General features: G+C 52.8%; 1 protein-coding gene across 4 annotated transcripts; it reads left to right on the forward strand.

Annotated features, from left to right (window-relative positions):
• Positions 1-1,462: 1,462 nt before the first annotated feature.
• On the forward strand, positions 1,463-27,836 carry SUSD3 (sushi domain containing 3). 4 transcript variants are annotated; one of them, XM_055349899.2, is made up of 7 exons: positions 1,490-1,603; positions 10,859-10,908; positions 11,809-11,922; positions 18,522-18,710; positions 20,572-20,719; positions 22,194-22,325; positions 27,235-27,836. In XM_055349899.2, the coding sequence occupies exons 3-7, from the start codon at positions 11,874-11,876 to the stop codon at positions 27,443-27,445; spliced, it is 729 nt and encodes a 242-aa protein (XP_055205874.1). In that variant the 5' UTR covers positions 1,490-1,603; positions 10,859-10,908; positions 11,809-11,873; the 3' UTR covers positions 27,446-27,836. The 4 variants fall into 4 exon arrangements, with proteins under 4 accessions (XP_004048324.3, XP_055205877.1, XP_055205874.1 ...); XM_004048277.4 differs by lacking the exon at positions 10,859-10,908; XM_004048276.5 differs by lacking the exons at positions 10,859-10,908; positions 11,809-11,922 and having other exon boundaries at positions 1,463-1,603.
• The last annotated feature ends 68 nt before the right edge of the window (positions 27,837-27,904 follow it).

A 27,904-nucleotide genomic window follows, 5' to 3' on the forward strand; every position in this document is an offset into this window, starting at 1 on the left:
TGTTTTCCATCCCCACCTAGCTCCACCCAGCTATTGGAGGGCTGCCCCAGACCTCCCTCCCAGCCCTGTCCATGCACCTCAGGCAGTTGCCTTCTGCCTGGTGGTGCATGGTGGGCAAAACCAGGGAAGGGACCACACAGGCCTGAGAGGTGGGCTAGGGGCCACTTGGCAAGACATTCTGGGGTCCCAGAGTGTGGTCTGGAGTGGGCACTGCTGATGGCCCTGCCCTTCCCGACATGGCAGAAAGAATACACATGCTTGATTTTGAATAAAGGAGATTGAAGTAAGTCATCGTGTGTAACCCACAAGTCCAAGTGGGAAGAACATATCAGGGGTGACGCCAACCCTGATGGCGAAAGGGGGAGGGCCCCTCACGTTTCACACTGAACCTCAGCTTTGGAGGGCTCGGAAAGCAGAGGCGGGGAGGGGCTGCCCTGCTGGAACCCTGCTTCATGGTCCACCTGAACATCCACTCTCTTCACGGTCACCTGCCAGGCACTCTGGAGCCAGCCTGGCCCACTTGGGCCACCTTCTGCGCTCCTGGAGGCATGCCTAAGCCAGCCGCACTGGGCTTCTGCTGCCACACATTGCCAAACCAGGGCCTTTGCACCTGCTGTTCCCTCTGCCAGGATTGCCTTTGCCAGCTCCACAGGAATAGGCATGGCTCAGGTGGCCTCCCACAAGCAGCCCAAGATCCAGGATGTCTGAGGCCTGACACCACACCCCACCCTTTGGTGGCTGCCTGGGCAGGGGGCTAAGCCTGGGTTGGGTGGGGTCAGAGGGAGAGAAAGAGCCCGGATCACAGCTCTGGGCCTGCTGCAAGTGGAGCTGGGTGGGAAGGGGAAGCCAGGAGAAGGGAGGCCTCCCGGTGTGTGTGGGCCCTGAAGACAGACCTCAGGGCTTTCAATCCTGTTTCCCCCAACCGGGGGCCCCTCAGTGAGAACCGAAGACAACAAGGGCACCCAGACCTCAGGGTGCCTCAGACGGCCTGGCCCAGTGAGAGACAGGGAAAGAAGGCTGGGTCCACACAGGACTCTGGGGGTGAGTGGGGTATGGGAGGGGCAGGCCGGGGAGGCGTTTTGCTGTTTGCTCTTTGGTACCGGCCGAATCCGGCACCCTGAGAAGGCAAAATCCTGCTCAAAAAATAAAAACACAGAAGCACATGGAAAAACCACACTAGGAGTGGAGGTGAGAACAGGAAGGGATGGGGGAAGGGTGTTGGGCAGAGGTAGCCACGCGTGCAACGCCCCGGAGTAGCAACACTTTCCGCTCAGCCTGCTGCCTTGGCCCGCTGGGTATTTGGTCTCCCCAGGGGCCCCCGACCCCCGCCCCCAGCCGGACCTTGGCCCCAGTCCAACGTGTGGGCGTGGTCTGTAAGTTGCATGGAACCGCCCCTGGGCGGGCGTGGAGGGCGGGGCCTCCCCGCCCCTCACCCAGGCCCAGGCCCAGGCCCCGCCCCCACAAGCCCGGCTCACTCCCCTGGCAGACCCCGCCAAGCGCCTCGGAGCGCGCAGGATGCGCTGGGCGGCCGCCACCCTCCGTGGCAAGGCGAGGCCCCGGGGGCGGGCCGGGGTCACCACGCCTGCCCCAGGGAACCGCACAGGTGAGGGCTGGGGCCGAGTGGCCGCGTGCGGGGCTCTGCGCCCATTTCACAGACGGGAAAGCCGAGGGGAGGGGGTCGCGGGGCCGCACAGCCGTGGGTGGGGGCCACAACAACGATCTGCCCCGAGGATGAACCTCCTCGACCCTCCGCCGGCCCAGCAGGCGCCCTAGCGGAGCCGAAGCCTGGCAGCGAGCAGTTCGAAACCAGGCGGCTGCACGCAGCAGCCCGCGCGCCCGTTCCCGAGTGGCCGCGGCGCCTTGGTCCCGGGCGTCTGCGGACAGCGCGGCCGGCCAAGCCTCTCCACGCCGCAGGGTCCGGGCCCCTCCGCGCCCCTCCGGGGGAAGTCGAAACCGGCCTCACCTGGCGGGCGGGCGGCACGGGGGCGGGAGGGGGGAGCCGGGAGCCCTCTCTGCGCCTGAGGGAGGTGTCATCTTCACGATTCCTTGGTGACCAGCGCAGCTCCACTTTACAGATGGAGAAACTGAGCCTGCGAGAGGGGAGTGGCTGTCCGAGGTCACCCTGTAGCCAGGCTTGGGATCGCCTCGGCTGTCTCGGAGGAGGCTCAGAGGCCTTTGGAAGGAAGAGAGGCTGCTTTTTATTTTACTTTTAAGTGTTTGAATTCAAGAATGTGCTTAAAGAGCTTTCTGCTCCCGTGCCCAAGTCTCCGGGGTTCGAATGCTGGCCTTGCTCCTTGAATGATTCTAAAGTCTAACCCTTTTAGAAACGGAACCAAACCGGAACTCTGGGTCTCAGATATCCCAAAAGCTTACTTCCGCGGCCACTGCCCACGAGCGTTAGGCCTGAGGGTCCTGGGCGTCTCAGGCATTGCGGGGCTAAGGCTCTGCGCAGGAGGAAGCTGAGGCCCGGAGTGGGGTGGGCTGGACCAGGTCACACTGTCAGGCTGCAGCCCCAGGGAACTGGCAGGAAGGTGGCAGGAGAATGGCTTCCTCTCACAGATGGGGAAACTGCGGCTCAGGGAGCTAATTCAACGAGCAGAGGTCCGCAGCTCAGCCAAGTGGGCGCTGAGACTCGTTCCTGGCGCTGGTGGATTTGGTTTATTTAGTTTGACTCTGGCAGCCTAATGTCCAGAGTCCCTAATTTGGTGTTGGGGTGATGAGCACTTTTGCTCCTGTGTTTGAGCAAGGCCTGCCCAGGGCCTGGTACTGCCTGAGGAGCCCCTTCTACTGGCACAACAGCCTGGGGGCGTGGGTGCCAGTGCCCTTTGGATAGCCTTGACTTGCCCAAGGTCAGCCCAAGGCCAGGGAGTATCTGGAGGCTCTGGCATATTTGCATACAAAATGCTGTTTGCCTTGGAATTTGTGCTGGGAATGGAGCTTAGTCTGGCACCCTGTGCTCTTGTTCATCCTGCCTGGCCCTGGCTCTGCCTCTGACCACCATGACCACTTCCCAGGCACTGGCCCCCTTGTTGGAGTTTTGGGTTAGGATCCCCCCCGTGACCTGGGGTGAGTCGCTGTACCTCTGTGCCTCAGTTTCCCCATGTGCCCCAGTTTCCCCACTGTATACCTGCCCCCAAGCTTGTGGACAGGCCCAGTGGAGCCCGGGGAGGGTACTTGTTCTGGTGCAGGGATGATGCCATCATCTGGACTCCATCACTCCCCTGCCATGTGACCTCAGTTTCTTGCTCTGTGAAATGTGCTGCGAAGTTAGAGGCTGGGGGTTGGGAGCCTTTGGAGAGGATTTGACACTAAAACACCACTGACCAGGAGTGGTGGCTCATGCCTGTAATCCCACACTTTGGGAAGCTGAGGCGGGCGGATTGCTTGAGTCCAGGAGCTCGAAACCAACCTGGGTAACATAGCAAGACCCCGTATCTACAAAAAATGCAAAAAAAAATTAGCTGAGCATGGTGGCATGCGCCTGTAGTCCCAGCTATTCGGGAGGCTGAAAGGTGGAAGGATTGCTTTAGTCCAGAGTTTGAGGCTACAGTGAGCTGTGATCACCTCACTGCACTCCACCCTGGGCAACAGAGCGAGATTCTGTCTCAAAACAAAACCAAAACCAAAAATATAGCACGGGGATGTGTGTTTTTCCTACCATCTTTAAAATGGGGCCATTACTACTGGTTTTCCTAGAGTGGATATGAAGAGCACAGTAGTGTGGACAGACTCGTCTTCCTGAGAGGCAGGAAGTGGTCTTCCCTCATCTCCCATGAGCGCCCTGGGAGAAGGGCAGGGCGCGGGGGAGACTAGCTCAGAATAGGAGTTTATCATGTTTGTTGTATGACTGGCCCCTGGCCCTGCTCCCAGGTCAGCCCCAGCACTCCCTGATCTGGGAGATTGTCCAGGAAAGCAGGGTTCCAGTGGCTGTAGGTAACCCCCCTGGCATCCCTGGAAGGGCCTTGGAGGAAGGGCCTGGAGAGGGGGTAGCAGGAGGCATGCTCTGCTGGTGCCTTCTTGGCTTCACCCCTGAGCTCCTGCCCCAGAACTGGACTGTGTCCATTTTACAGAGGAGAAACTGAGACCCCATGAATGCCTGTGTAAATCAAAGCAAGGCAGACACGCCCTGTGATGCCTGGCTATGGCCTCCTGCCACCCATTGGCATCGAAAGAGCTGCTGGTAGAAGGCATAGGTTCCCGGACCCTCGGTTTTCCACCAGGGATGTGGGAGTACATGTTCCTCATTTGGAATTAGCCCAGCTCTTTTCTGGAGGATTGTGTGCTTTCCACATCCTGAGGCCACCCTGCTGCTCAGCCTGGAGATGGAAGGCAGAAGTGGCTCTGAAGCCTGTGCCCACCCTCCATGTGGAGGTGGGCTCAGAGAGGGCAAGTGACTTACCTGAAGACACACAGCCAGGGCTGTGGGACACCCACATGTAGTGTTGGGGCCAGGCCTGTCCCCACTGCCAGGGTCTTGGGGGTCCTGTTCTCAAAGCACCTCTATGTGCAAAAGTCACCCCCTTTAAACTCTGAGAAATTCCTCCTGAAGGTTCCTGTTTCACATTTGGGGGAACTGAGACCCAGATTGAGGTCACACAGGGACTCACTGGCAGGTGGGGATCGAGTCTAGGTGAGACTGGGTTCAGCAGCCTGCCTCTATCACTCTCTCCCACAGCCTCAGCCAGCATAAAAGGGAACATAGTTACTTAATCCCATAGCAGGCGAGGTCAGGGTATAGGGGCTGTGTGGCGAATCCCAGGAGGGAGGATGGAAGGGCCGACCTGGGTTCCAAGGTTCCAGATAAAAGATTAACAAGTACGGATTGTTCTCAGACGCCCGGCTGGCCTCACAGGCTGGGAGGATGAGAACCCACCCGGTCAGGCTTGCCCCCCTCCGTACATAAGGCCAGGGAGGGAGGAAGTGCAGCTGCAGCAGGTGGCCAGGCAGAGGCGCAGGCGCGGCATGTGGGCTGAGGGCCGCTCAGGCATCACACAGGTGTGGCCCTGAGGTACCCATTGGTCCTCTCCACCTGCCCCTGAGCCGTGGGAGGGCCAGGCAGGGCCTCGTGTGTTTTTATTTTGTATCTTGTTTGCATCAAATCCATTTTCTGTTGTTTTTCCCTCTTCTTTAAGATTTACATGCAAAGGGATCTAAAGGGTGCCAGGTAAGAAATGCCCCAGCACTAGGCTGGCAGACCAAGGGCAGCCACAACCATGGGCTGGGGAACAGCAGGTGGGTAGGATGGGGCTGGAGGGCAGGACGGATCCAGAGAGGCAAGGCCTCTGCCTCCAGCTTTAGGGAACAGACATCCTCAAAGACAGCTGGGGTGTGGGGTCCTCTGCATGGGTCAGGCACAGGAGGGCCATCTGCAGGCAGCTGGGAGTTCATGAGTATTTGAAGCAGGGGAGGGGACAGGGGACAGATGGGATCTGCCTCTCATGCATCAGGCATGGGGAGGGGCTCAGGAGGTCAGTGAGGGGTGGCCCTGGGTTCCCTGGGAGTCCGGGAGTCTCTGTGTGAGCAGGACTTGGCTCTACAGTGGTTAGGGACAAGGGTGATCCACCAGCTCCATCCTCATGCCTTGGTGATTTCTTGGAATGTCCCTGGGAGTTGGGTGCAGGTAGAGACTTTGTAGACCATAGCTCCTGGCACTGTGCTGCCTGCCTGCCCCATCCTGGCTGTGAGTTCCCTGTGAATCCTACGGAATCCTGGCTGTGAGTTCACTGTGAATCCTATGGAAAGGGCTACCCCAAGGGGACAGGAGTCCAGCCTCCTACTCTTGGCACTGCCATCGTGTAGCCAGGGGCCTTGGGCAGGTTTGTGGGCCTCAGTTTCCTCATCTGGAAAATGGAACCAGCCCAGAGAAAGTGTTTCCTGGCCTCCCAGGCTCAGGAAAGGAGTACAGGAGACCCCACTGGTGCCTGGAGGGTTGAAGGTCCCCTGTATGCTGCAGACCTTGGGGATCAAGGGCTAAGGGCTGAAGTTTCCCTGGGTTCCATGGACCTTGGGGATTGAGGCCCAGGGCCCCAGTAGGGCTCATGTCCTGGGCTGCTCAAGCCCTGACCTAGGGAGTGATCCTGTGCACCAGATCCTGCTCCAAGATCTCCATAGGGCAGTCCTGCTCCTCCCAGACCCCAGGCGGGCAAGTCACCAGTTTTGCAGACGGGGAAGTTGAGGCTGAGCCAGGTGAGAAATTCAGGTCCAAGACCTGCTGCTGGGAAGGGTCTTGTCAGAATCAGACCCCAGGAACCTACTGGTTAGCCCTCCAGGAAGCCTGCCCACCCAACTGGGGGCTAAGAGGGGGCATTGCCGGTCAGTGGCTTCTCTTTCTGTGGCCCCTGCAGCAGGAGAGGCCACAGGAACATGACTTTGCCTCCCTGTGCCCTCTTAGCTGAGGGCTTAAAGGAGGTTGGACCTCTTGGCCACCCTGAGGAGGCAGGTCAGGGCTGTGAGCCTTGAGCAAGGACTCACCCTACCCTCCCTCCTACCAGTTACTTCCCCCAGACCCTCTGCTTGACTTATAAAGGAAAGCCATTCCAGCAGTGCACTTACATTAGGACCTGGGCATGAGACCCTTCTGGTCAGCTGGCTAGAAATGCAGGGTCTGATGCCAGGACTGCATTTAAGGCCCCCCAGCCCCACCAGGCACCATCCTTCTCTGCTCATGGACAGTTGGGCTGGCATCAATTTTACTGGGCTTGTACTCCAAATAGTTCTATACTTTTGTTTGAGTTTTAAATTTGACGGCGCATCCCGGACTTCTTGTAGGTCAGTGTTACCTCGCTGGCTGGTCCCCTTTCTTTGGTTGTGGGTGGTGACTTCACCTTTTTTTTTGAGACAGAGTCTCACTCTGTCAACCAGGCTAGAGTGCAGTGGCATGATCTTGGCTCACTGTGGCTTCTGCCTCCTGGTTCAAGCAATTCTCCTGCCTCAGCCTCCTAAGTAGCTGGGACTACAGGCGCACACCGCCACGCCCAGCTACTTTTTGTATTTTTAATAGAGACAGGGTTTCACCATGTTGGCCAGGATGGTCTTGATCTCCTGACCTTGTGATCTGCCCACCTTGGCCTCCCAAAGTGCTGGGAGTACAGGCGTGAGCCACTGCACCCAGCCGACTTCACCCTTTATCCCCCACGTCTGTGAGGCTCAATGATGCAGGCAGGACAGGCTCTGGGGATGCTGGGAAGGGGATGCTGGGAACAGCTTGCCTGCTGTTGATGACCACCTGCAGTTGCTGTCTGAGGACAAGAGCCCTCACTATAGCAGAACCTGGCGGCTGAGAACACAGGATGTGGCTTTTGGCAGATGAAGTGTAAACCAAGACAAGACCTTGGTCGACCTCAGACATAGCTAGGTGAGAGCCGACTGGTCAACCTCAGACATGGCTAGTCATGAGCTCCCCACAGGGCTCAGCACAACACACGGGCGGGCAGGGGGAGGAGCTGCTCCTTCTAAAACACACTTAGAGGAAGTCAGCTGTGGAGGTGGCCTTGCTGGGACGATCATCATTTCATCCAGTCCTCGCCCCACCCTGCCTGTTGTGGTATTTGTAGGTGGAGACACAGGCCCAGGGTGGAGAAGTGACTGGGGTCTTCTGGAAAGGCCGGGCCTACCCTCAAACCCAGGTCCTCTGGCTCCAGAGCTGGTCCTGGCTGCCTCGGGTGCATGGGAGGCCCTGGCGGTCACATCCGTCTTGTTTGAGAGAAAGCTATGTCCCCGCGGTGACACACAGTCTCAGTAGAATAAGTCCTAGGGATCAGCCCAGTGCCCAGACAGCTCAGCAGTGGTTAAATGTCTGGGTCCTGGATGGGGAGTGGTATGGCCACCCCTTCCCTGGGACCCCGGTGGGTGGGAAGGGGATGTGCCCAGGGGATCAGTTACATGTCAGCAGTGGGGATGCTCAAGGTCTTCCCCCAGCATTTTTCTTTTGAACGTGCAGCAGAGTTGAAAGAATTTTATGCCTGGACACGCACCAGCTTGATTCTACCCTTCGCATTTCGCTGTGCCTGCTTTCTCATATCTGTCTCCATCCCTTGGTCCACCCCTCCAGGCATCTCATTATTCTAATGAAGTTCTAGTTTTATTTTTAAAGAATGAATTCACGTTCATCCATTCATCCTCTCACTGGGCAGACACTCAACCAGGCGCTGTTGTGGGTGCTGGACACACTCACCCTCACCAACCTCCCCTCCCATCCGCCAACGGCTACTCCCAAACTTCTGGCTGGTGGGGCCTCCTCTCTGCAAGGGCCGCAGTGGGCTGGGAAGCCACAGAGGAATGCAGAAGTCGCAGCTCTAAATTAAGGACTGGGAAGTGTTGGCTGCCTGGCGGCCCTGGGGAAGGGGCCACGTGGCCAGCCCGTGGCTGCCCTGCTGTGTCTGCCAGGGCTCCAGAATCCCATAGCCACCTCCTTGGCCAGAAGGACAGTGCATATCCAGATCCCAAGATCCTGAAAAAGCAAAGTGGTCCCTGGCCCTTGGGGAGTGCTGATCACGACTCTTGCTTGTGAGGTGAGGCTGCCAGTCCTCCATTCCTTTGTTCTTGCATTCATTCATTCACTCATTCCTGCACTGATGTCTGCAGATATGGAGCATGGTAGTTGATGGAGAGCCCAACCCTGGAGACAGAATTCAAGTCCTAGCTGTGCCACTGGGAGCTAGGTGACCCAAGGCCAGCGAGAGTCAGCCCAGGGTTATAGGAAATAGCCCAGGCCAGGGGTTAGAGCTGTACACACAGGTATGCTCAGCGTCAGCTGTCATCCGCCCAGCATCCCTGGGAGGTTCTGCCTCCTGCTGATCTCAGTCCTGCCCACCCTGCCCTCCATCCACCTGAAGGGCAGGGCAGCTCCTCAGGCCCTCCCCACTCTGTGTACCGCCCCTAGAAATTGTGCACCCCTCCCCTGCAGCCTCCCCAATCTGGAGGGCTGATCTTTTTAACCCTGACAGAGATAAGAAGCAAAAAAAGTATCTTCAGTTGCTTTTTCTTTTTTTTGGAGATGGAGTCTCCCTCTGTCGCCCATGTTGGAGTGCAGTGGCATGATCTCAGTTCACTGCAACCTCCACCTCCCAGGTTCAAGGGATTCTTCTGTCTCAGCCTCTTGAGTAGCTGGGACTACAGGCGCACGCCACCATGCCCAGCTAATTTTTGTATTTTTAGTAGAGACAGGTTTTCACCATATTGGTCAGGCGGGTCTCAAACTCCTGACCTCATGATCCACCTGCCTCAGCCTCCCAAAATGCTGGGATTACAGGTGTGAGCCACCGTGCTCGGCCAGGTATCTTCAGTTTTAAATGTGTATTTCTTTAATTGACATATTTTCCCCCTGATTTTTTAAACAGCTTTACCGGGCCATAATTCACATACCATACAATTTACCTTTTTAAATCATAGAACTCAGTAGCTTTTGTACATTCACAGATATGTGCTACGATCACTCCAGTCAATTTTATTTTATTTTATTTTATTTTATTATTATTATTTTTTTTTTGAGATGGAGTCACTCTGTTGCCCTGGCTGGAGTACAGTGGCACAACCTTGGCTCACTGCAACCTCCGCCTCCCGGGTTCAAGCGATTCCCCTGCCTCAGCCTCCTGAGTAGCTGGATTACAGGCATGCACCACCACGCCCAGCTAATTTTTGTATTTTTAGTAGAGATGGGGTTTCACCGTGTTGGCCAGGCTGGTCTGGAACTCCTGACCTCAGGTGATCTGACCGCCTTGGCCTCCCAAAGTGCTGGGATTACAGGTGTGAGCCACCATACCCAGCCACTCCAGTCAATTTTATAATATTTTTAATCACTGCATAAGAAGATCCCATACCCCTTAGCAGCCATCTCCCAGTTTTCCCTTTCCCCCAGCTTCTGACAACCACTAATCTGCTTTCTGTCTCTGGATTTGCCTATTTTGGACATTTCATGTGAGTGTCATCATATGACATGTGACCTTTTGTGTCTGACTTCTTTCACTTAACACAGTGTTTTCAAGGTTTATCCATGTTGTAACATGGATCAGCACTTCATGCCTTTTGATGATTTAATAGTACTCTGTGGTGTGGATAAACCACATTTTGTTTATTCACTTATTGGTTGACAGACATTTAGGTGTTTCAGCTCTCTGGCCATTACAAATAATGCTGCTGTGAACATTCGTGTACCCATTTTTGTGTAGACAGGTATTTTCATTTCTCTTGGCTGATTACCTAGCAGTGGAATTACTGGATCATGTGGTAATTCTGTGCTTAACTGTTTGAAAAACCACCAGTTTTCCAAAGCTGTTGCACCATTTTGTTCCCAAACTAGTAGCATCTGAGGTGCCAGTTTCTCCACATTTTTCCTAACACTTCGTATTGTCTGTCTTTTTTTTTTTTTTTTTTCTTGAGACGAAGTCTTGCTCTGTCCCAGGCTGGAGTGCAGTAGCCTGATCTTGGCTGACTGCAACCTCCGCCTCCCAGGTTCAAGTGATACTCCTGCCTCAGCCTCTCAAGTAGCTGGGATTACAGGGGCCCACCACCACGCCTGACTAATTTTTGTAGTTTTAGTCGAGACAGAGTTTCACCCTGTTGGCCAGGGTGGTCTCAAACTCCTAACCTCAAGTGATCCACCCACCTCGGCCTCCCAAAGTCCTGGGATTACAGGCGTGAGCCACTGCACCCAGCCAGCCCTTGGTATTGCCTGTCTTTTTGACAGACTTCCTTGTGGTTTTGATTTGTATTTCCCTGAAGGTTAATAATTTTGAGAATCTTCTTGTGCTTATTGGCTGCTAACTTATCTTTTTCAGAGAAATGTCTGTTCAGATCCTTTGGCCATTTTTCAATTTTGTTGTCTTCTAATTGAATTGTAATAATTCTTTATATGTTCTAGACACATGCCTCTTATCAGATACATGATTTGCAAGTATTTTCTCCCTATTGGTAAGTTGTCTTTTCACTTTATTGAATGTCCTTTAAAGCACAAACATTTTTCATTTTGATGAAGTCCTGTTTTTATTTTTCTTTTGGTGTTTGTCTTTGGTGTTAGATCTAAGAAACCATTGCCTAAGTTCACAAAGATTTTCCCCTATGTTTTCTTCTAAGAGTTTCATAGTTTTAGCTCTTACTTTTAGGTCTTTGATTCATGTTAATTTTAGTATATGGTATGAGCTAGGGGTCCAGCTTCAGTTGTCCCAGCATCAGTTTGTTGAAAAACTATTCCTTTCCCATTGAATTGTCTTGGTACCCTTGTTGAAAATCATTTGACTATAAATGTAAGGGTTTACCTCTGCACTCTCAGTTCTATTCTGTTGGCCTTTATGTCTGTCCTCATGATAGTACCACACTGTTTTGATTACTCTAGCTTTGTAGTAAGTTTTGAAATTGGCAAGTGTGAACCCTCCAACTTTGTTCTTTTTCAAGAGTGTTTTGGCTATTCTAGGTCTTTTGCATTTCCATATGAGCTTTAGGATCAGCTTGTTGATTTCTGGAAAGAAAGCAGCTGGATTCTGATAGAGATTTTGTTGAATCTGTATATCAGTTTGGGGAATACAGTAGATTCAATGAATACAGTAGATTCAATGAATACAGTAGATACAGTGAATATAGTAGATACAATGTATCCAAGGGGGATACATTCCAGGACCCCTCAGTGCATGCCTGAAACTTCAGATACTATATATGTTGTTTTTTTCCTAAACACATGTACCTATGATAAGTTTAATTTATAAATTGTACAGAGTGAAAGATTAATGATAACTAGTAATGTTATACCAATTATAACAATATATTATAATAAGAGTAATGTGAATGTGGTCTCTCTCTCTCTAAATATCTTAATAGACGGTACTCACCCTTCTTGCGATGATGTGAGATGATAAAATGCCTACATGATGAGATGAAGTGAGATGAAAAACATAGGCCTTGTGATGGAATGGGAAATTCCAGAGATAATTTGTAAGTTTTACACTGTGAGCCGCTCTGAGTGTTGTGATGAAATCTCACCCATCCCGCTCCACCCCGCCTGGGATTGCTGTCAGTCACTTAGTAGCCCTCTGGGTTATCAGATCCCCTGATACTGCAGTGCTTGTGTTCAGGCAACTCTCATTTTACTTAATAATGGCCCAAAACACAACTGTTGTGAGGTACTGTTTTCTGATTGTGGAACCACCGGTAACTGAAACCATGGAAAGTGAAAACAAGGATAAGGACGGACTACCATAATGTGTTGCCATCGTAACAATATTAAGTCTTCTGATCCATGAGCATAGGATGTTTTCCCATTTATTTAGGTCTTTAATTTCTTTCAACAACGTTTTGTAGTTTTCAGAGTATGTGTTTTGCACTTCTGTTATTAAATTTATAACTAATTTATTCTTTTTGATGCTATTGTATAAAATGTTTTTCTTAATTTTCAATTTGCTCACTGCTACTGTACAGAAATACATTGACTTCTGTATGTTGACCTGGTATTCTACAACCTTGCTGAACTAATTTCTATTTATAATAGCTTTTAGTGGATTTCTGAGGCTTTTCTACATATATACGAAATCATGTCATCTAATGGAGATTGTTTTACTTCTTCCTTTTTTTTTCTTTTTTTTTGAGATGGAGTCTCACTTTGTTGCCCAGGCTGGAGTGCAGTGGTACGATTTTGGCTCACTGCAACCTCTGCTTCCTGGGATCAGGTGATTCTCCTGCCTCAGCCTCCCAAGTAGCTGGGATTACAGACATGTGCCACCCACACCCGGTTAATTTTTGATTTTACTGCAGATGGGGTTTCACCATGTTGGCCAGGCTGGTCTTGAACTCCTGACCTCAAGTGATCCACCTGCCTCGGCCTCCCAAAGTGCTGGGATTACAGGCATGAGCCACCATGCCTGGCCGAGCCATTTGTTTTTCTTTTCTAACTTACCCATTTTGCTGTGATTTTTGTCACTGGCTTATTAATATATAAGTGCTGTTTATGTAGAGAGGATGCAAATCTCCTATTACATATATGTTACAAATATAAGAATCTTAGACACCGCATCTAGTGGTGGCTCCCTCCCTGCTATCAGTGGGCATTTGGGCAGGTGAATCCACCTCTCTGAGCCTTATCTGTAATAATACAGATAAAGAATGTGGGGTGCTCTTGAACAGAATATTCCATCCATACATGCAGTGTTATTGTTAGTAGCTGTGCAAATGCTGAGGATCCATAGACAGGGAGCAGTCAGAATGGCCCTGCCCAGGCCAGAGGCTGGCCTTCCCCAGATACTGAAGGGGCAGAAAGGATGGGGGCAGCCCGGGGATAAAGAGCCAGGTGCCTGCGGTTGACCCTGGCGGAACCACAAACTGGCTGTGTGACCTCAGTGTCCCTGAGCCATGGTTTCTGGGGCTGCAGAATTGGGGAGACAGTTCTTCCAAGGACATCATGGCTCCTGCCCTCATGTGTACCAGGCACAACCACCTTCCAGATGCCTTGGCATTACACCTCATTTCCTCAGCACCCCAGTCCAAGGTGGGCACGACAGCTGTGCTGACTTTGAGGCCAGGGCAGGCTCCCTTGCCTGGGCCCCCAAATGTGTGTGGTGGAGGTGGACTAGGAGCCCCACAGGCTGGAACCCGTGTGTTTGTTTCTGTACTGTCACCCAACAGCTGCTGAAGCGCTCAGCACAGAGTAGAGCCTGGGCATTATTCTTCCTTCTATTATTGTTGCTGATATTCCTACCTTGGGGCCCCAAGTGGACCAGCCAGAATCCCAAGCGCTAAATAGGGCACTGGGCTGAGACGTGTTGCTGAAGCTTTGTACCAGATTTGAGCCAGTCCACTTAACAAATCCGCAAGAAAACAGTGGCCTAACTCCAGCTGGAGTTTATTGCTGTCTCTTCTTAGGATCCGAGAGGTTGGTCTGTCCTTTCACACGTCTACTATCTTTGCTCCCTGTATTAGTCAGAGTTCTCTAGAGGGACTGGACTAATAGCATAGATGTATATATAAAGGGGAGTTTATTAAGGAGTATTGACTCACACGATAACAAGGTGAAGTCCCACAATAGGCTGCCTGCAAGCTAAGGAGCAAGGAAGCCAGTCTGAGTCCTAAAACCTCAAAAGTAGGGAAGACAGTGCAGCCTTCAGTCTGTGGCAGAAGGCCCGACAGCCGTTGGCAAGCCACTGGTGTTAAGTCCAAGAATCCAAAAGCTGAAGAACTTGGAGTCTGATGTTCAAAGGCAGGAAGCATCCAGCATGGGAGAAAGATGAAGGCCAGAAGATTCAGCCAGTCTAGTCCTTCCACGTTCCTCTGCCTGCTTGTATTCTAGCCTCACTGGCAGCTGATTAGATAGTGCCCACCAGATTAAGGGTGGGTCTGCTTCTCCCAGTCCACCGACTCAAATGTTAATCTCCTTTGGCAACACCCTCACAGACACACCCAGTGACAGTACATTGCATCCTTCAATTCAATCAAGTTGACACTCAATATTAACCATCACACTCCCCAATGCAGAAGTGGCACGGTATCTATGCTCACACCTCATTGGCCAGGTTCAGTCACGTGACTGCTCCCTGGAGGGCAGGTTGGGAAATGTAGTTTTCAGTGGTGATCACATTTCCAGCTGCAACTCTGGGATGGGGAGAAGGGATACTAGAGGCAACCACAGCCAGGGGTGGGAACTAGAGTTGCAGCTGCCCAGGATGAGGTGAGATGGGGCAGATTCCACCCACTGGGCTTGGCCATCAGGTGGGGCTCCTGAAACAGTGTGCTGGGTCTCAGTTCCATCCCTACCACCTTCCCACTGAGTGACCTTGGGCATGCCACTGAGCTTTGCTGTGCCTCAGTTTCCCCATCTGTAAGGTAGGGGTAGACCACCCTTCTCATAGGGCTATAACGCAGTACAGCACCCATTAGGCCCCCAGTGTTGTTTGTGTTAGATCAGTCCCTCCCCCATCCCTCCCAGAAAAGTACACAAACCATAAGCCCCTCCCACACCTCTTCCCTTGCTAGCAAGTATCCTCAGGGCAGAAGCAGTGTAGCCGGACCCTCCCAAAGCGGTGGGGCATGTCTGCCTCAACCCCTCCTGAGGGCCACCCCTGCCTCCGCGCACTCGCCCTCAGCATCTCAGCTTGTTAAGGCCCTGGGGTCCTCGGTCATGCAGAGGCCAGGGGCAGGGGGACCACTGGGTGCTGCTGGGGAGTGGGTCAATGTGACCTGGCTAGCTGCAGCCAAATGCCATCCTTCACTGTCACTACCATGGCACAGAGCCTCTGGTAGCCTCCACTTTTGCCAGATCCCAGACCAGACTTCGGGGCCTGGCCTGAAGCCCAGCTCTGCTGATGCCCATTAATAGCCGTGGCACACATGGCTGGGGCAAGGGGTGGTGTGACCTCTCTGAGCCTCAGTTTCCCCCCAGATGGGCTTGTGAATTCAGATGTGGGGTAAGAAATGGAGTGATAAGTCTCGCAGATAAAGACCTTGCCTGGGCACACAGCCAGCCCACGTGACTGCTCCTGGGCGGATGTGAATAAATCTGGGGGATGGTATACAGCCTACCGCAGATGTCTTTGGTAAACATTTTAAAATTAGAGTCCACAGAGTTTGCTGGCCAATTGGTTGTGGATTGAGAAAGTAGGTTTCAAGGTTTAGGGCCCAAGCAACTGAAGGATGGAGGGACTGCTGATTTAAATTAAAGTTATAAGAGGAGAAGCCACATGGTGAGCAGGTTTGGGGAGCTCAGAAGCTTGGCTATGTCCCATCTCAGGCTCGGTGGGCAGTAGGACTTCCATTCCTGGCACACAGGGCATGGTCCTGGCTGGAGATGTAGCACACAGAGGACAGAGGAAGGTCGTAGCAGGTCAGTGTGGAATAATGGGGTCCCTCAGACTCTGCATGCCCCAGTTTTTGTCCCTGCCATCACCCCCATCTCTGGGTGTCAGTCCCTGCCTGTGCCGAGGGAGACAGGCACAGAGATGCTCAGGTGGCCCTTCACCACTGCTGCCTCTGGTCAGTATCTGCCTCTGCACACACCATGCATCAGCACGGCCTGCTGTCCCTGTTCTTTTTTTTTTTTTTTTTTTTTTGAGACGGAGTCTCGCTCTGTCGCCCAGGCTGGAGTGCAGTGGCGCAATCTCGGCTCACTGCAAGCTCCGCCTCCTGGGTTCACACCATTCTCCTGCCTCAGCCTCCCAAGTAGCTGGGACTACAGGCGCCCGCCACCACACCCGGCTAATTATTTTTATATTTTTAGTAGAGACGGGGTTTCACCATGTTAGCCAGGATGGTCTCAATCTCCTGACCTCGTGATCCGCCCGCCTCGGCCTCCCAAAGTGTTGGGATTACAGGCGTGAGCCACTGTGCCCGGCCTGTCCCTGTTCTTTACCTGTGATGCACCAGCGGTCCACTGTCAATGCCCAAAAATCAGGAAATACCAGATAAGCAGGAGGAAGAGCCTCTTGGATTTGGACACCAGGAGACCTGCTTGGTAATGTCCTTAGCAGTTTCACTGAACGTCCTTGAACCCCAGAGACAACTCAGACGCAGGGAACAGGGACACACACTGAGGCCCATCTGCACAATGGAACACTTCACTGCTGTGAAAAGTAACCAGCTGCTGATATATGCATAGCACGACTCAGGTGCATTGTGTGTGTGTGTCTGTGTGTGTATGAATGTGTGTGAAGTTAGACCAGAGCCTCCTTGTCTGGTTCTAAGTCTTCCCTGCAGCGTAAGAGCTGTGTGACTGCAAAAAGTGTCGTAAGACCCTCTGCCCAGTTTGCTCATCTGTCGATGGGGATAATGATGGTTCTCCCTGGGTAGGCTGCTATGCCGATAGATGATGGCACATGTAAGGTAGGTGCAATGGCATCCAGCCACAGTAATCTTCTCAGTCCCAGCTGTTGTCGTTATAATTTTATAAAAATTCTTGATTGCTGTTGCATCCAGAGCATCTCTGTGTCCTTATTTAAGAACATCACTGGCCGGGTGTGGTGGCTCACGTCTGTAATCCCAGCACTTTGGGAGGCCAAGGCGGGCGGATCACGAGGTCATCATGGCCAACATGGTGAAACCCTGTCTCTACTAAAAATACAAAAAATCAGCCAGGTGTGGTCGCACATGCCTGTAATCCCAGCTACTCGGGAGGGTGAGGCAGGAGAATTGCTTGAACCCAGGAGGTGGAGGTTGCTGTGAGCTGAGATCACGCCATTGCACACTCCAGCCTGGGCGACAGGGCAAGACTCTGACTCAAAAAAAAAAAAAAGAACATCACTGTAAGTGCTCTCTGGTATTTTAATGTCTGGATGGACCCGGGTGAGGGAATCATTCCCTCCTGCTGGAGGCGTGGGTTGTTTCAGCCTTTCACTATTACGTATGGTTCTGAGGTGGGCTTCTTCATAGAGAAATCTTGGCAGCAGATTCTTTTTTTTTTTTTTTTTTTTGAGATGGAGTCTCGCTCTGTTGCCAGGCTGGAGTGCAGTGATCTTGGCTCATTGCAACCTCCGACTCCCTGGTTCAGTCGATTCTCCTGCCTCAGCCTCCTGGGAGTAGCTGGAATTACAGGCACGTGCCACCATGCCCAGCTAATTTTTGTATTTTTAGTAGAGATGGGGTTTCACCATGTTGGCCAGGATGGTCTCAATCCCCCGACCTCATGATCCACCCGCCTCGGCCTCCCAAAGTGCTGGGATTACAAGCATGAGCCACCATGCCTGGCCAGCAGATTCTTATTTCCTGTGGCTAAAGGTTCATATGCAACATAGGGTGCTTATTGCATTTACCAAATGCTCTGCAGAAAGGTTGGATCTGTACCCCAGCCCGGGTACAGGGCTTCCCAGGCCCTGCCAACTTGCACACTGTTTTCTTTTTGCCTTTACCTCACCAATGCAGGAAAAATGAGCTCTCCCTTGAATCAACATTTCCTCAATTGCCTGTGGGTCTGCATTTTTCATGACTGTGGGCCACTGGTATCCTTGTGAATTGCTTGTTCACACATTAGAACTTGTTGGTTTTTTTTTAAACTGAATATTCAGTTTTCATTGATGTGTAAGACCTCTTCATAGATTAAGACTATCGAACCAACCTTTGACCTATGCTTTCCAAATATCCTTTCCCGAATTTTTCACCTGAGTTGGTTGTTTTCCATTATTAGGGAGCCTCAGAAGCTTTTGCTTTCTGCTTTGTATGCAGTCAAATCTGTTGATCTCTCTCTGTCCCTCTTTTTTTTTTTTTTGTTCTGATTTCTGCCTTTGGAGCTGTGTTTAGGTCATAATCAAAGGCCATGCCTTAGTGTCTCAGGGAGTGTCTCAGGGAAGGTATGTTTGCTTTTATTGTCTTCTAACACTTGTTTCTTTTTTTAACGCTCCAATCCTCAACATCTGGCATGTACTTCATGGAGGGATCCAGCTCTGCGTTGTCCCCCGGTCTGGATGACCCCATGTGACCTCTAGAGCATCCAATGGCCTTTGGAGCTGCACCCCACCCCTGTGCTCCCCAATGCTGTGCCAGCTCCTCACTCCAGGGTCCTGCCCAGCCCTGCCCTGCGTGCCCACCCCCCCATGCCTCATACCTGCCTCTCTCCCCAGGCACCTGCGCTAAGCTGCGGCTACCCCCGCAAGCAACCTTCCAAGTCCTTCGTGGCAATGGTGCTTCCGTGGGGACCGTGCTCATGTTCCGCTGCCCCTCTAACCACCAGATGGTGGGGTCTGGGCTCCTCACCTGCACCTGGAAGGGGAGCATCGCTGAGTGGTCTTCAGGGTCCCCAGTGTGCAAACGTAAGGACCCCTCTCTCAGCTCGGTGGCTCTGGGGGCGGGGGAAGGCCCCAAATCCTGTCATTGGGATGGTGTGGGTGGGGATGGCGTGGGTGTCTACTCACAAGCAGCTAGGCCAGTGTGTAGGGTCCCATTCCCAACACTGACAGCTTGCTTACATGTCAGCAGCCAGCTGTAGGCCCTCAGCCCTCCCAGTGCCATGTTGGCAGCACGGACCCAAAGCCTAGTAGCGGGCCTCCAATCCTGGCTCTGCTACCGACTCAGCCCCTCACCGCCAAGAGGCTGTGCATGCTCTCTGAGCCAGCACGTTTTCATCTGTTAAGCAGGAAACTATGTTTGTTCATTCATTCATTCATTCATGTACACGTGCACATGGCCAACTTTAATAGGATATTTCACGTATCAGGAATCTTAAGTACTGGCAACACGGAAGGTCATAACGTGCCTGGCCCTGGAGCTCCCAGTCTGTGGGAGGAGATGGTTTTCTGGTTGTATTTCTTGTACAGGTGTTGAAAGGTCCACAAGATAGTCCCTTTTCAGTGCCCAGCATGACATTTCCAAAATGAAGCAATGTGTGTTATGTTCATGTGTTTTGTGCATAAAAAGGGCTCAGAGTCAAAATAGTTTGGCAGATTCTGGGTTTTTATGCTGCAGGACTTCTCAGAGCCTTTCAAATGTTCATGTGCTAGGTGATTCTCTGAGGATGCGAGTGTTAGGATTAGATTCTGAAAGGCAGAAAACCCAAAATACTAGGATTAACTATGATGGAGCTCAACCTTCAGGGTGGGCAGGCAGATCTGTATAGGCTCCATGGCAGTGGGAGGCAGGTCCCTTCCCTGGCATGGCTCTGCTGGGCATGGCCTCAGCCTCATGATTCAAGGTGGCAGCAGCTGTGTTCCAGGCAGCTGTTATGGGGTGAGGGGCCCTGGGGCCAAAGGGCAGGCCCCAGTGTCTCAGGGAAGGTTCTTAGAAGTTGCCCCACATCACTTCTTATCTTCCACTGGCCAGAACATGGTCCTGTGACCACTGGGAAATGTAGTCTCCATTTTGGGTGGCCAGGATGCACTAGGGAGCATGGGAAATGGGGCAGGGGACAGGGCCATGTTCTCCATGTTACAGGGAGTAAACGGTGTTGCTCAAATTAGGATTCCGAGGCCTTTTTTAGCCAGAACATCCAGTAGAATCTGATGGAACTAGTTTTTGGAGCATAGCTGAGGTCACACAGCAGATACATAGTATTTTGGACCTTCCTGGAAAGTGACCTGAGAAGGCATGTAGGCCCCCTGAAGAATGTTGCCACCTTGGGGCATTGTGAAAACCCAGACCATGGGCTGGGCAAGGCCTCCTCAGCACTGTCTATTGTCACCTCCTCTCTGTGGCCCGCCCTTCCTTCATTCCTCAGGCAGGACTCCAGTGGGTAGGAGCCAGGGAGGCCATCACTCTGAACTCCCTGCCAGAACTTCTGTAATTGGCCACTCTGCAGACTTCTACATACCCTACAAAACCCTGCTCAAATACCCCCTTCAATTAGCCACTCTGCACACTCCTACACACCCTGGAAAACCCTGCTTAAATACCCCCTTTAAATAGCCACTCTGCATACTCCTACACACCCTGCTCAAATACCTGCTTCTTGGGGAGAGTCTTCTCTGATAGTCCCACCTCCAAATATAGTTTGCACAGATCTTTGCCTCAGCCCCCAGCACCTCACTGCCCCCTTACCATGCAACAGGGCTCACTGAGGGCTGCCCAGGCCCTGTCTACACCCAGGCCCTACCTGTACCACCCCTGAGACCCCCAACCCCTAGGCCAGGCAGATCTGGGCAAACCTCGCCCAGGAGCTGGTGGTTGTCTCCCACACAGTGGTGCCACCACACGAGACCTTTGGCTTCAAGGTGGCCGTGATCGCCTCCATTGTGAGCTGTGCCATCATCCTGCTCATGTCCATGGCCTTCCTCACCTGCTGCCTCCTCAAGTGCGTGAAGAAGAGTGAGTGGCGGCGCTCCAACAGGTATGGTGGCCTCATGATCTCAGGGTCCTCCCGGGGGGCGCCTCTTGGCACCATGGGAGGAGGAAAGGGCAGAGTGTTTCATGGGAACCCCGGCACTGCCCTCAGGGCACCCGTTCCTACCACAGCTGCTCTGGGCCTGCGTCTCCCCAAGTGCTGCTCCCGGCCCACGCAGCAGCCAGGGGCAGCATCACAGCTGGGGGGCATGTGGGCCCCCAAGGCCCTGCTCTTAGGCCAGGCTATGGGTTCACGGGGGATTATTTTATTTATTTATTTTTTTTGAGATGGAGTCTTGCTCTGTCACCCAGGCGACAGAGTACAGTAGCACGATCTCAGCTCACTGCAACCTCCGCCTCCTGGGTTAAAGCAATTCTCCTGCCTCAGCCTTCCTAGAAGCTGGGATTATAGGTATGTACGACCACACTCGGCTAATTTTTTGTATTTTTAGTGGAGATGGGGTTTCACCATGTTGGCTAGGCTGGTCTTGAACTCCTGACCTCCGGTGATCCGCCCAGTGATCTGCCTCCCAAAGAGGTGGGATTACAGGCGTGAGCCACCGCGCCCGGCCCGTTTTATTCTTAAACCTGCACACATATGCAGTATGTACTCTGCTGTTTTAACGGCCTGCAGGGCTGCCACACACGCCCCCTAAACCTTGAGAGGGAGTCACTGTCACTGCAGATGGAGGGCTGGTTAACCACAGCCCACCAGCGAAGTCCGGCTCTCTGTCAGGTTTTTTCCCCATGGTAATTTATTATTATTTTTTGTTTTTATTTTTTATTGTGGTAAAATATCAATACATAAAACTTAACTTTTTTTTTTTTGAGACGGATTCTCGCTCTGTCGCCCAGGCTGGAGTGCAGTGGCTCCATCTCAGCTCACTGCAAGCTCCACCTCCCGGGATCACGCCATTCTCCTGCCTCAGCCTCCCGAGTAGCTGGGACTACAAGCGCCCGTCACCATGCTCAGCTAATTTTTTTTTGTATTTTTAGTACAGACGGGGTTTCACCGTGTTAGCCAGGATGGTCTCGAGCTCCTGACCTCATGATCCACCTGCCACGGCCTCCCAAAGTGCTGGGATTACAGGCATGAGCCACTGCGCCTGGCCAAAACTTAACCTTTCTAACGTCTACAGTTCAGTGGCATTAAGTATGTTCACGATGTAGTGCAGCCATTAGCACTGTCCAGCCCTAGAACTTTCCACCACCTGTATTTGTAAATAAAGTTTTATTGGAACACAGCCATGTTCATTGTCTGCTGGTGTGTGGCTACTTTTGGGCTGCAATGGCAGAGTTTAGCTGTGGGAGAAATCATGTGTCTCACCGCACCAAAAACGTCCACTGCCCAGCTCGTTGAGAGGTTTGCCAGCCTGCACTGGTCCTGCAGACGGTGCCCCGGGCCTACATGGAGCCCGTTTCCACCACCGTCAGGGATACACCTGCATGCTCAGAGTCCTTCCTCCCAAACTCTCCTCCAGGTCAGCCCAGCTGTGGTCCCAGCTGAAAGATGAGGACTTGGAGACGGTGCAGGCTGCATACCTTGGCCTCAAGCACTTCAACAAACCCGTGAGCGGGCCCAGCCAGGCGCACGACAACCACAGCTTCACCACGTGAGCCCGGGTCTGGGTAGGGGACATGCTGGGGGACAAGGGGTCCAGCTTGGTCAGGTCCCGGGCCGCCTGCTGCTCCCACACGCCTAGCCCACCCAGAACCTTAACTCCCATCTCTAAAACAAGAGGCTGGTGGTCCTTGTAGCACTCTGTCTGGACTCTGACATTCTAGGACTCAGAACTGCCCCCAGCAGTGTTTTCATCTGGAGGGTCCACCCTCCAGGGAAGCTGAAGCTTCTACACACCTGTGTTCCCTCCACCCACACCCAGCAGGGCTCTGCACTGAGCTGCAGTCACTTGCTCTTCCTCCCGTGCTCTGTGCCTCTCCTTTCTCTCTCTCTTAGTACACACATACATTTTTTTGCCCTGAACCAATATAAGGACATTCTTTTTCTGAGTCCAGAAATTTAATACTGATTGGCCAGGCTTGGTGGCTCACACCTGTAATCCCAGCAGTTTGGGAGGCTGAGGTGGGAGGATCACCTGAGGTCAGGAGTTCGAGGCCAACATGGTGAAATCCCGTCTCTACTAAAAACACAAACATTACCTGGGTGTGGCGGAGTGTGCCTTTAATCCCAGCTACTTGGGAGGCAGAGACAGGAGAATCACTTGAACCCAGGAGGCGGAGCTTGCAGTGAGCCAAGGTTGTGCCACTGCACTCCAGCCTGGGCGACAGAGCGAGACTCCATCTCAAAAAAAAAAAAAAAAAAACCAACAGAAATCTAATATTGATTGCACGTGGCCTGTTGAGTGGAGAACGTCCATAATCACACACAGCACTCAGCCACCAGGTCTCTGGGCTCCTTAAACTGGTATGGGCCTTCAGTTTTTCATGGCATAGTCTTCTGAGGGTTCCAGGCCAGTGGTCGCATGCAGAGGCTCCTGTCTGCATCTGTCTGGTGTTTCTGTGTGACCAGGCCCGGCTCTGCATTTCTGGTGCAGGGCTACATGTGCAGATCACAGACATGGGCCAGGCTGCCCCCACAGGCCACATGGAATGGGGTCTCTTCGCTGAGGCGAAGCCCCCCAGGTCCCTCCACTGTCAGAGCCTGAGGAAGGGGCTCTGCAAGCGTCCCTCCACTGTCTCAGCGGCCTCTGACTTGTGGTCTCAGCGTGCAAGGCTGATCCTGCCAGATCCGCTCTTGCCTTGGGCATTACAGAATGGTGACTTTGTTAATTCTGTTGCACTTCTGACATTCCTTCTATCAGGGATGAGGATGAGCTGTTTTTTTCTTTCCTTTCTTTCGATTTTGTTTTGTTGTTTTAGCATCACATGAACTCATGAATATTCTTTTCTGAAACTTTTCCTTTGGGAAAAGTTCACAAATACACAAAAGTAGAATATTGTCACGGATCTCCTGTCCCTGCTTCCCATTCTCATGGTCACCAGCTAAGCCAGGCAACCTCATTCATGCCCCTTCCCCCACATTATTTTCAAGCACACTTTTTGTGGGCTCCAGTTCTTGGCAGTAGGAGCTCTGCCAAGCCATGGCCTGTGTCCTTCTGATCCATCCCCATCAGTCTGTGAGTGCTTCCTGCCTTGCACAAGATGTTCCAGGCCCATCTCATGCTTTCTGTGCCCATCTCTGCAGTTGGCCACTGCTCTGGGAGCCCTCTTTCTCTGGGTGGAGAACAGTGCTTAGACACCGGGGTCTGGGCGGGCATCCAGACAACATCATTGAGCTTGTGTTCCCTTCCTTCAGGCCCTCCCGCTGGAGTCTTTCGAGGCTGCAGTGCACTTGGTCCCAGCCCTCATGGCCTAACTGTATGACTAACAGCTCCATGCCTCGGTTTCCTCACCTGTAAAGTGAGGATTGCAGTAGCGCTCACCCTTTCAAGTTGTTGAGGTTACCTGAGTCCAGGTGTGTGCCTCTCTCGCCAGGCCCAGGGTGAGAGCTCATTGAATACTGGCTGTTACTGTTGTTGCCACTCTTACGACCTTATGCAGATGGGGAAACTGAGGCACAGGAGATGGTGGTCTCTGTGGCCCTGGGTTACACACACCGTGCTGGGTCTGGCCAACACTTGCAGGGAAGGAATTCACCTTTCTGTCTCCTTTCCTGGCGCTTCAGGTGTGTATTACATCAACAAGGATGTAGCCGAAATGCTGCCATTGATACTTCTGCACTTAGCAACACGTTCCAGGTCACCATGGTGGTCTGAAGGCCTCCAGGCTATCATTCGTTACAGCAGCCCGTTATTCCAAAGCTTCCTATATCTGCTAGACCCTCCCCTGTTGAGTGGTCAGGCGTGGTCAGTGTCTTTTTGCTTAGTGCTGTTTTTCTTTTTCAAGACCACAACTCTTGGGGCTGATCCTAGGAATCGATTGTTTAGGCCCAACAGTCTGAATATTTTATGACCACATTCTTTCCCTGGGAGCTCTGGTACAAGTGAATGTGGCCATATTTTTCTGGTAACTGCATCATCACTGAGTGCTGACCATTTGTTTATCATTTGTTTCTTACAGTAGCTACAAGTTGTGTGGGTAGTTTCCGTCAGCATTTCTTTGATTAATGTCGAGGAAGAATGTTTTCTCCAGCCTTGGCTCACCAGTGCCATTGCTGGCATGAGTCATTTTCTGTTTTCTCTGCTGAATTACCTTCTAATGTTTTGTTCCACGTGTCGTGGGAGGGCACCTGACCCATCAATTGGCTGTACATTTTTTAGGCCTCTTTCCCTTTTTTTTTTTTTTTTTTTTTTTTTTTGAGGTGGAGTCTTGCTCTGTCGTCCAGGCTGGAGTGCAGTGGCGCGATCTCGGCTCACTGCAAGCTCCGCCTCCCGGGTTCACGCCATTCTCCTGCCTCAGCCTCCCAAGTAGCTGGGACCACAGGTGTCTGCCACCACGCCCAGCTAATTTTTTGTATTTTTAGTAGAGACAGGGTTTCACTGTGTTAGCCAGGATGGTCTCGATCTCCTCACCTCGTGATCCGCCCACCTCGGCCTCCCAAAGTGCTGGGATTACAGGCGTGAGCCACCGTGCCTGACCCCCTTTCCTTTTTATTTTAGTTTTGTTGGGGCCATGGTGGCTAATGCCTTTCCTTTTGGGTAGTGAGATATCCAAAGCCACTTTCAGAGCTCCTCCATTGCCCCACCTGTGATCCCCACTCCCCATTACAGCACTGGGACCAGATCGTCCTGTGTCATAACTGGGAAAGTGCCCATGGAATGGGGGAAGGAACAATTGCCTCTCAAGGCAACATGGTGTCCAGGATGATGGCAGCCACAGCTGCTGCTGCTGCTGCCGCAGGGGCTTTGCTAGCCAGAGCATGATGCTGAGGGGCTCCCAGGGGTGCTGTTTGGGGCCACACTTCTGCCTGGTCCCAGCGCCACAGACACCGCCTCTTACACTGTGGGAACTTGCGCAGTGTGTGGTCGGACGTGTGCGTCCTGTCCAAGAGTGGCCACAGATCTGTGTACAGGGCTGTGTTCACCCCCTCTGGGGAGTGAGAGAGCCAGGGTGGGAGGGAGGCACCCTGACAGGGCCGTGAGAGGCTGGAGGAGGCCGGCTTAGGGGCCACTCTGATAGTCAGCTCAAGAGGCAGGAAGTGGTGGTGAGGCTGAGGGGGATTGGAAGGGGGACCCTTAGGGCAGAGCCCCTTCCCAGAGCTCTCTCACACATGGAGACCTCGAGCACTCAGCCCAGCTTCGTGGGGACTCAGAGAAGGCAGGTCCTGCCCAGGGCTACAAAGCCGATGGAGGCAGAGTTCCCTGAGTCCCCAGCCCTGGGCCCCGGGCTCCCAGGCAGGATCCTCGGGATATGCCTGTGCTGGGGCTGCCCACCCCTCAGGCAGGGCCCAGGCTGCCTCCATAGGTGGTAAATTGCCTTTAGCAAGGTGAGGTTTGCCTCTTGACCTTGTTTTTATTTCATAAGTACTTCTCAGCACTTGCAATGTGCCAGGCACTGTTCTGAACTCTTCCAAATATTAACTCTTTTCACCTAGGGGTGGGTACTACTTTTATCCCATTTTCCAGGTGAAGAACTAGGCAGGTTAAGAAACTTGTGTAGACTCCCACACAACCAGTAAGTGAGGCTGGGTGAAGTCAGTCTGGCTCCTGCCTCCCCAAAGCTGCCTTTCGTCTCCACCAGTTACTGATGCTTTCACTTACTCATTGCATAAGCAGATCATTTCTTAATTCCTACTACTTACTAGAGTTTTTCTGAGAATTAGTTGTGGGTGGGAGCCGTGATCCAGGAAGGCTTCCTGGAAGAGGTGATGCCGGAAGTGAAAGGACTAAGAGAGCCTGCTTTGGGAGGGGAGAGAGACAGCCTCTGAGGGGAGGAGAGGACATGCAAAGGGCTGGAGGTGGGAGCCGCCAGGCAGCCCACATGGAGCAGAGGCCAGTGTGTGTGTGGAGGCTGGAGATGGGACAGGGCCAGGGTCTGGTCAGCCTGGGGAATGGCTTGGTTTGTATCTGGGGGACTGGAGAGCCACAAGAGTACTGAGGGTGGAGCAGGTGGGTGATCCAGCTCCTGGCTACCAAAGAGGCAGGCCTGGCAGGAGGGAAGATGTCCTCCCCTTGACCTCCTGCTCCCCAGCGTCCCTTCTCTGCCTGGGACATCCCAGGCCCTGGCCAGACAGCTGGGTTCCTGGTGGTTTCTGCACACTCTGAATGAGCCCCAGGAAGTCCCTTCCCACACCTTAGGGGGGCAAGTGTCTGACTCCTGGGCCACGCCCTGGTTGTGTAGATGAAGGACCCACTTGCCAACAGGGCCCAGCAGGGAGATGGAGTGACCTCTGTGCACCTTAGGGTGCAGGGCAGCTCCCATCAGGAGGAAACGGGCTCCCCAGTGCTCAGGGGAGCAGTTGCCCCAGGCCCACTGGAGGGCCTGGGTACCTGGGAAGGTATGGAGTTGGGGATTAAACCCTATCCACATTCTTTTGCCAACTTATGCCTCCTCTCTCCACAGAGACCATGGTGAGAGCACCAGCAAGCTGGCCAGTGTGACCTGCAGCGTGGACAAGGACCCTGGGATCCCCAGAGCTCTGAGCCTCAGTGGCTCCTCCAGCTCACCCCAAGCCCAGGTGATGGTGCACATGGCGAACCCCAGACAGCCCCTGCCTGCCTGTGGGCTGGCCACAGGAATGCCACAACAGCCCGCAGCATATGCCCTAGGGTGACCACGCAGTGAGGCTGGTGCCCATGCTCCACACTGGGAGGCCAGGCTGACCCCACCAGCCAGTCAGCTACAACTCCACATCAGCTCCACATGCGCCCAGCTCGAGACTGATGAGTGGAATCAGCTTCCAGGTGTAGGGACCCCCTGAGGGGCCGAGCTGACATCCAAGGCTGAGGACCCCAGTGGGGAGTGTTCTGTTCCGACATATCCTGGCCGTAACGATTTTTATAGTTATGGACTACTTGAAACCACTACTGAGGGTAATTTACCAGCTGTGGCCTCCCACTAACTAGCATTCCTTTAAAGAGACTGGGAAATGTTTTAAGCAAATCTAGTTTTGTATAATAAAATAAGAAAATAGCAATAAACTTCTTTTCAGCAACTACAGAAAACTACCTCAGCATCTTCCTCCACAGGATGTACTGCTTCCAAGCAAGGACCCATGGAGGGTTCTGCATCT

The sequence above is a fragment of the Gorilla gorilla genome, chromosome 13, assembly GCF_029281585.2.
Source record: "Gorilla gorilla gorilla isolate KB3781 chromosome 13, NHGRI_mGorGor1-v2.1_pri, whole genome shotgun sequence".
Lineage (NCBI taxonomy): Eukaryota > Metazoa > Chordata > Mammalia > Primates > Hominidae > Gorilla > Gorilla gorilla.

Bases quoted from the DNA above. Each gene is read 5' to 3' on its own strand.
- SUSD3 (XM_004048276.5), top strand. From the start codon at position 1,516: ATGCGCTGGGCGGCCGCCACCCTCCGTGGCAAGGCGAGGCCCCGGGGG. The intron at 18,711-20,571 runs GTAAGGACCCCT...TCTCCCACACAG, and splicing joins AGGGTCCCCAGTGTGCAAAC to TGGTGCCACCACACGAGACC. The intron at 20,720-22,193 runs GTATGGTGGCCT...ACTCTCCTCCAG, and splicing joins GAGTGGCGGCGCTCCAACAG to GTCAGCCCAGCTGTGGTCCC.